The following is an 8,759-nucleotide window of genomic DNA, read 5'->3' on the forward strand; positions in this document are numbered from 1 at the left end:
TGTACTGAATATTGATAAAGATTCATCATCTCCACTGATTAACAGCCCACTTCCCTCCCCCCACTTTAATAAAGAAATCACTGCTCAATACCAGTTTAAGTATAATTTGAAATTTTAATGCTAGGATCTTCCCATTTCTCTGAAGCTCATAGTAAGCCTGCATGCTAACTCACAAGGCCTGACAGCTGTAGACACATTACACTCAAGCCTAGTCTGCACATATGCAACAGTTACAGTGCTGCAAAAAAGCTTCCTACACTTGTAGCAGAAGCTCATTAGCAACACCACTTCAGCAGAGTTTTGGTTAGCAAGACTTCTAGCTATACCATTACTCCAATGGATCTTTTCCAGAAACTGGCCCTATGCTAATGAGACAAGGAAGAGTACTGTTTCTGACTTATTCAGAAAACAGCTTTAAATTTCTTCCCCATCAAATAGAGCCTGCCATGCTAAGCAATCTAGCCCAATCAAGGCAAGGCTGGTTTTATATAAGCTTAAATGTTTAATCAGACACAGTTGAGAAACCTTTCTAGAATTTAATATAAAAACATTTGACATTCCATTAATGTAAAGTTGTGCACATGTTGAGAAAATTGCCATCTGAAAGAAAATTCGGTCTTCAAATATCTTTATTGGAAGGCCATGCACTGCCTTCTGTTACTGTATTTCAAATCACTGTACATTTACTTTGAAAACACTGTCTGCATTTTCTAGTACAAAAAACTAAAAATTGTTTCAGGAATGTAGAGAAATATTCAACTTAAATAGCGAAAAAGTGCACCATAATTACTGCTGCACTGCAGTCATTTCTGCGTTTCCCATTTCTTAAATAACTATCCTGTTCTGATAACACACAATATAAAGAGCAATTATGAAAAAAACTGAGACATTTAAATACACTAAGTTATTGAGAATAACTTGCTGGCATTGGGTAACCTATCATAGGAGCAGCACCAGTGGCAGGATATGCATACTGCTGTTGGTTCATGCCATTGTGCATATTTGCAATGTTACTTCCATATTGCTGGTCATAGCCATTCTGGTAAGCTCCCGCAGGGTTACCAGCCCTGAAGCCAGCTTGCATGCCTGCAGCTGCAAAACCATTTCCAAAAGGAGTTCCATTACTGAAACTTTGGGCAGTGTAGGCCCCATTTTGAGCTTTTGCTCCAAAGTCTCTCTTTCCTAGTGCACCATAGGTTCTCTCAAAATTCTCCCTCTCTCTAAAACTACTAAATCCACCCCTTTTGCCCGCAGAATATCTGTCACGTCGGTCACCTCGGGAACGACCTATTAAAGAGACAAGACATAGTTATATATACATATACACGCACACACGATAGAAACTACATTTCATGTACCACCCAGTGAGTTCAGCTAGTAATGATCTTTTACTTCCTGCCCCAGCAAGGCAAGTCTACTAGAAAGCTTTCCAGTTACTAACTGGACTCCAGTTAGGTACCCTGAATTATATGAAGACATGCTAGATTCCTTTCTCTAACCACTGTGGAATCATGCACTCTACTGCTGTAACATGAGCAGCAGCATGAGAACAATGCTCACTGGAAGATGCTCCACAGCACATGGAACACTGGGGGCAGGCAGTTTTGTTGTTGCTAGTCAAGTCACCAGAACTGCCCAATAAGCTACCTTCCATGTCCATTTTGGGGAGGCTGGAAAGGTAAATTGAGCTTCCAGTTTGTTCTGGGAAGAAAGCTATGCACCATGCCTGACAACAGCACTTACCTGAACCTCTGTCTTCAATCAACTGAAGCAATTTGGGGTTGATGGCTTGATTAGCCTCCCGAAGCACAGAGATGAGGTCATTTACTTGCTTAATATTGTTAGGAGTAAAGAATGTGTATGCTGTGCCTGTTTTGGTACTGCGGGCAGTTCGTCCAATTCGGTGGATATAGTCCTCTGAGGAGTTAGGGTAGTCATAATTGATGACAAATTTCACATCTTCCACATCTGTAAAGCGTTGCAGTGTGGCAAAAAGCGAGGTACAAAGTTTTGCACACCACAACAGCCAAATCGAAGATAAACGTTAGACAATAGCACTTTAAATTAAATAATGGCTGCAAAGAACAGTGTTAGAGTTATCCATTTCTGCATGAATATTGTGGAAGAGAAAGTTATGCACACTCCGTCTGTTCCCGTCTTATCACCCACCCTGTGATCCAAAACCTTACCATAAAGGAGTATGCATTTGCTTGTCATTCCCAACTCAAGAGTCCCCTTTACAAATCATCAAGTGACATCTGAATGCTTCTTGCAGTAGGGCCACTAAAGCTCACAGCAGCCTCTTCATGTGCTCATTTGAGGACCTTAGAGTAAAAACATACAAGGTCCTTCACATACACACTCATCAGAAGCTCAAAAAAAAAGGGCCACACTGCTCGTCTTGCCAAGACCTTTGAACTGCAGCTGCAAGAAAAACATACCTGTCCCCCAAAAGTCACCAAGTTGTTTTTATGCACTGTGTCTCGTCTAGGCAAGCGCTTCCAAGAAGCCAGGGTTCACTTGAGAATGTGTCTCTCTCTCTGGCAGGTCTCGACATGACGACTACGTATAGGTGGAGGAACTTCGACTTTCAAAGGCATTTAGAAAAGCCATTGCTTTCCTGCCCCACTTGCTAAAGTGAGAGGTGGACTTTTTCTCAGATTTCATGTGCCAGTACTCACCAATTTGTACAAGGCTTAGTACATTTTAAAGCTGCTCTCTCCATTTCATGGTTGAAAAAAAATTTCATTGAACATTGTAATTATTTTCTTCGACATTTCAGCAAACTCACTGAAATTCAAAGACCCACAGATCACAGCAGACAGTATGCACAAAACTAACAGTACTGCACCATGGCAAATCATGCAAAGCATGGAGAGAAGAGAAATACCAGGGCAAAGTGAACTGTGAATGAGACTGCTTATTTCATGAGAGAACAGTTTATGGGGTAGTAGTTTAAAGGATGATCTTTGCCTTTTGAAGATTACTGGCACACAATGCTCTCAGCTTTCACCTCTCTATTTGACTGGAAGCAGCCAGCCGATCATTTCCACTAGTCCTCCATCCCCCTCGAGTCCTCCGATTGTCATGCCTAGGCCTTGCCACAAAGACTGCACCTTTATGTGAAGAAAACTTAGAAAAATGCAGAGGTTAAAGAAAGCAATAGACTTTCTTTAAATAACTTTGGGCAACTGGCATTACGAGTTTTACTAACCTAGACCTCTGGATGCAACATCTGTAGCAATCAGGATTGGTGCTTTTCCATGTTTGAACTCTGTAACACAAGCAACTCTCATCAGTTTCTTCATGTATCAAGTAACAAACAGAGCTTACCAAAATTGCTCAAGTACTTACCATTTAGAACCCAGTCTCGTTCCTGCTGACTTTTATCACCATGAATACCCATTGCTGGCCACCTGACAATACAGAAGATTATCAACTTCAAAACATTCTTTGAGTACTTCCATTAGTCAGTTACCAACAAGTTCTAAACAGCTTCTGGATTTAACATCTCAGCTAACACTTGGTGCAGTGTCAGTTTTGGCACCATAGTTTTAAGTGGTCACTCATGAAGTATCAAGAGCATGTTCAGCCTATTGGGGTAGCTCACTTCATTTCAAGCTACTATTTAGTACTATTTAGACTTACCCATCTCTCCTCATTTTCCTGGTAAGATCATCACATCGTCTTTTGGTTTCCACAAAAACTATTGTTTTGTTTTCCTTCTCACTCATGATTTCTTCCATCAGACGAATAAGCCTGTCATGAAGACATAGTAGTTAGAGCTTTCATTACTTACACTATACAATCACTTTGCTGCCAGCTTTGCCAGCCTTATTTTCAACATAGAGTTTTCTTAGGGGTATCAGACTGGTGTCAAAAAAAATCCACTGAGACAAGTTCACCTGAGTTAATACGTAATCTAAAATTAACCATTAAAAAAGCCTGCTGAAGGTTCTGCCACTAACTACTTACTTGTCATCTTTCTCTACATCATGGCACACATCAACAATCTGAAGAATGTTGTGGTTCGCACTCAGTTCTAGTGCACCAATGTTGATGTGTACATATTCTTTTAAGAAGTCTTCAGCCAGCTGCCTTACTTCCTTTGGCCATGTGGCGCTCCACATCAGAGTTTGCCTGTCAGGCTAGAGAAAGAGACTGTATCAGTACAAGATTCAGTGAAATGCCCAATCAAGTCTATCCAGACAAATCTGAGTTAACTGAGATATCCTTGTGTCATTTAACAGTGCCATTTGTTTCTGGAATGCCAACAAATATAGGTACCACTTATACTCACTCTTATCTGATCCACAATTTTTCTGATCTGAGGTTCAAATCCCATGTCAAGCATCCGGTCAGCTTCATCAAGAACAAGGTAAGTACACCTCCTGAGATTGGTCTTTCCAGCTTCTAAGAAGTCTATAAGTCTTCCAGGTGTTGCAATGCAAATTTCCACACCTAAAAAACAAACAGTAAGTCAGCTGAAATAATTTTCACAGTGAAAGTCTCACAGTTTTCACAAGATGCCTTAAAACTTATCTATACCTCTTTCTAAGTCACGAATTTGTGGTCCCTTTGGAGCACCTCCATAAATACATGTAGACTTCAAGCGGCATGCTCTGCTGTATTCAGCGGCTACTTGCTGCACTTGTTGAGCCAGTTCACGAGTTGGTGCCAGCACAAGACACTGGAAGTAAGATGCCCAGCTTTTAGTTCCATATTTACTTTCTAAGTTTCTAGTCTTACGTAAGCTTTAAATCAGAAGGTCATTATATAGCACTTCATTGCTGGAATGACTAGAGTTGAGTAGCCCAAACAAGCAGAAATAAGTTAAGTAGAACCCATTAAGTAGAACAATTACCAAACAACCACATGTCTTAGGTGGGAAGATACCCAAAACTCACAAGCTTCCAGTGAAAAGCAACTTCCAAAGTGGGACATCTAGCCCTATCCTATAAAGCTTTACAGTATCAAATCAAGGCTTATGGAGTGTTCTTGGGAGAACACCAAAACATGGCACCCTTTTATTCAGTGAAACACTAGAAGCTATGTACTTTCATGGGCATGGATAATTGGACTGCAAAAAAGTCAACTTCTCTAGCAATTATGTTCCTCTTTCATTTAGAAATACTCACAATAGGTCCATCTCCACGCTCTAGGAATGGCTGATGATTTATATGCACAATAGCAGGCAACAAGTACTGTTTGGAAGAAAATAAAGTGTCTATTAGTGTCTCTTTCCAAGACTGTTCAAGTCTGCTGTACACTAGACTATACTTCCACTGCTGAAAGCCAGCAATACACCACACTACTTGAAACTTACAGACAGCGTTTTCCCTGATCCAGTCTGTGCAACTCCAACCATATCCAACCCACTCAAGGCAACAGGCCATCCTTGTGCTTGGATAGCAGTTGGTTCAGTGAAGTTCTGCCTCTGAATCACTTCCATAACATTTGCTTCAAGAGAAAATTAAAACTTATTAACTCACACTTTGTTAATCAAGCCTAGAAGAAACAAAACACTATGGCTTTCTTCACTTACCAGGAAAGTTGGCTTCATAGAAGTTTATTATTGGTTTTGGACAGTTATGGCCCCGAACTGTGACTTCTTTGCTTGACCTGTACTGCTCAACCTCTTGCTGCAAAAGAAAAATCCCATTACTGGAAATAAGCTTTGATACCAAAGTTATTTAAGTTACTCCCACTCCCAAGCCTACTGGGCCCCATGACCCTCAGCATGTTTGTACTTATTTGTTTACTTTTGCATGAGTTGGATAGGGTACATACCACAGTACGTCTAACTACATCAGGATGTTCTTGATAGAAGTTCTTTTCAAATTTGGGCAGTTCATCTAAATTCCATTTCTTTTTGGTAAGTTTTTCCCCAGGGTTTCCAAATTTCTTCCCAGAAAGAGGTCCACCTCTACTTCCTCCAAAACGAGGTGCTCCAAACCTAGAGAAAAACATAACATAATATAAAAACTGAAAGAAACTTTCTGGTCTTCTTCCTCCTCCACAACTTAACTGTTATCTTTGTAATCTGCTGTGTGACTTTACAATTCTGATTTATCAACCTCATCCACATGATACTTAAACTTCCAAAACACATTAAAGTTGTGGATGCCATCATTTGCTTATCTTTCTAGTCAAAAAGCTATGGTAACACATTACCCTGCAGTTTTCTTAAGATGAAGCTACAAGGCCTACTTGCAAGTTGCAAAGTAAGAACGTTAACACGTCTGTATTACTCCATGATCAAAATGGTTTCCTACCCAAGTGACACTCCTATTGTATCAGCCTGCAGAAAGTGGGCAGGGTCTGTTATAAAACCTCCGAACAACTTCACCATAAGCGTTTTTTCAATGTATTTTAAAGTACAGACTTCTCTCTGTAAGCAAACTTCACGAGACCACACATCTTCTGTTTACATTTTAGGTCAGGCCCCTCTGTTCTGAAAAGGCTCGTCTCGAAAGCCTGTTCTGGCATCCCTGAGGCTCGATGCGAAGCAAAGCCGCATGCTGAGGAGCGCTAAACCAGATCTAAGCACGGGACTCCCTCCCCTGCCCCGACGGCTCCCCAGTTTTTACGAACTGGGAGCGATCCCTCCACACTACACAGCGCTCCCAGAGGGGACCGGGCTGAGTGGCCGCTGCTTCCTGCCAGCGCTGTTTCCTTTGTCTCTCATTTCTGTCTACGCCACATTTTCCAGCCGCTGCCATTTTAGAGTCGGAGCTGGGCGGGGGGAGGAGGAGGAGGAGGAACAAAGGCGGCAGCAGCAGCAGCCGGCATTTTGATTTCCCCTCAGTCACCGCATGGCGGGGCCGGCCATTAACATCCGCTTACACAACACAAAGCGGGAGCCGGCCGGCTTCTGCCAGCGGCCGCCAGAGCCGCCGTCCCCCATGAGGGGAGGCAGGGAGGAAGCGGGAACCGCCCTACCCACGGCTCCCCGAGCCCCCGCCGTCGGCGGAGCGCCCGGCCAACCCACTGACCCACAAACCTCGACCGCCCCCCCCCCCCAACAGGGGGGGGTGGCGTGCGGAACGGAGCCCGGCGGGGCCCGCCCGTGCTGGGGGAACGTCCCCGAAGGGCCTCGGGCCCCCCAGGGGGCGCCCCCCCCCCCCGGTACGCGCCCGGAGCGAGCCCCGCGGCAAGCCGCGCACGGAGCCCGCCCCCAGCGCCGCTCGGGGGCTCCTGGGGCCGCTCCCCCTCCCCCGGCCGCCCGCTGCGAAGCTCCAGAAACTTCGAGGCGGAAAGAGCTGAGGGGAAGGGCTGCGGGGCCCAGCCCCCGGGGCTCGCCGCCATTTTAGGCGTCTTCGCAGCCAACCCCCCCGCGGTCGGGCTCAAGAGTCCGGACGCTGGCGGCGGCTAGCGCCAGCCGGGCCCCCGGACTCACCCTCTGTCCCTGTCGCTGGAATACCCGGGCATGGCGATGGTGGCGGTGGGCGAGGCGGTCCCGGTGACTACAGAGGGCGGCCGAGGGGCACGGCAGGATCCTGCGCCGTCGTCGGGGGGCCACTGACTGTGGGGCGCCTCGCCGCCCGGATGCCGGTTATATAGCGGCCGCCGCAAAGGCTGCCGGGAGCCCCCGCGTGACGCAGGCGCAGAACCCGCCCCTGCTGTTATGTAAGCGGCCCCGGCCGGCCGCAGTACCCGCCCCCCTCCCCTGTGGGCGTGGCCGCGGCCCGGCCGACTGACCGGCTTCGGCGCTGCCGGCCGGAAGTTCCCCTCCCCTCGGGGGCGTGGCCAGCGCCGCCGTCACCGCCCCGAGAAGCGCGCGAGGGGCTGCGCGTGCGCAGAGCCGCTGGGGGCGGCCTGAGGGGAGGGGGGAGCCGAGGGGCAGCGCTCCGCCAGCGGCCTGTGCGGGTAGACGCGGGGCGCTGCCTAAGTCATTAAAAGTCATAAACACACGGGCTTGGAAACGGTAACTCCCTTCTGATCGCCTGATGCCACAGGAAGGCGGTTCGAAGGTCACGAGGAGCGTGGCTACTGAGACACTGAAGGACAAGGCTGCTTAGCGCGGGGGTAACGAGCAGAAAATACCTGAGGCGGCTGCGGTGCTGCTGCCCTGCCCTGCTTGGCTGGGGGCTCCGGTGCCTTGCCACCTGTGGCTTGGAGCACAAAAGACGCAGCTCGAACCCCAACCCGAAGCAGCCATGTTGCCCGCCGCTGCTCCCAGCAGTGGCCAAGGCAAACAAACACAACACAAGGTCGGAAATGCTGTAACAGCCCTCCCGGGTGTATCCTCCCACCTGCTCACAATCCATGCCTTAAGGCTCTTCTGAGACAAAAATCACTATCTAACAGTTACGTATGTTCCCTCCCGTTTTTGTTCTATTCATGCTAGCTTCTAACATACCATGACGACATGTTTCAAAGTTTAATCATACGCTACCTGGAAAATATTTTCTTTCATTTTCGATATGTTGCCAGATAACAACAAGGGAATACAAAACAAAGTTATTAAACAGTGAATAATTATTTTCTATTGAATTATTTATACAATTTCTGTATATTAATATCTTCTATGTCACCTCATTTATAAGCCAAAACTGCAGTCTAATTTTTTTCTCCTTTAAAAGCAATTCCACACTTCTGATAAACCTTGCCACTTTAGTGACAAGAAGTGCACACAGTATGCAAGATCTGGGCCTCCATACAGACTTACATAGGAAGGCATAATGATGTTTTCAATCCAGCATGTATTATTTCCTAATGATTGTGGTTTTTTTTTATTATTTTATTGTTGTTTTTTC

At 46.0% G+C, this 8,759-nt stretch overlaps 1 protein-coding gene across 2 annotated transcripts; it reads right to left on the minus strand.

Annotated features, from left to right (window-relative positions):
• Positions 1-94: 94 nt before the first annotated feature.
• DDX5 (DEAD-box helicase 5) lies at positions 95-7,580 on the minus strand. Of its 2 annotated transcripts, none has more exons than XM_038165312.2 (13): positions 7,424-7,580; positions 5,791-5,956; positions 5,546-5,642; positions 5,327-5,460; positions 5,139-5,204; positions 4,549-4,690; positions 4,301-4,461; positions 3,976-4,148; positions 3,649-3,759; positions 3,355-3,416; positions 3,215-3,274; positions 1,744-1,968; positions 95-1,287 (listed from the first exon to the last, which is right to left on the minus strand). In XM_038165312.2, the coding sequence occupies exons 1-13, from the start codon at positions 7,429-7,431 to the stop codon at positions 905-907; spliced, it is 1,788 nt and encodes a 595-aa protein (XP_038021240.1). In that variant the 5' UTR covers positions 7,432-7,580; the 3' UTR covers positions 95-904. The 2 variants fall into 2 exon arrangements, with proteins under 2 accessions (XP_038021240.1, XP_038021239.1); XM_038165311.2 differs by having other exon boundaries at positions 7,400-7,562.
• Positions 7,581-8,759: the final 1,179 nt, after the last annotated feature.

The sequence above is a fragment of the Anas platyrhynchos genome, chromosome 19 (genome assembly GCF_047663525.1).
Source record: "Anas platyrhynchos isolate ZD024472 breed Pekin duck chromosome 19, IASCAAS_PekinDuck_T2T, whole genome shotgun sequence".
Lineage (NCBI taxonomy): Eukaryota > Metazoa > Chordata > Aves > Anseriformes > Anatidae > Anas > Anas platyrhynchos.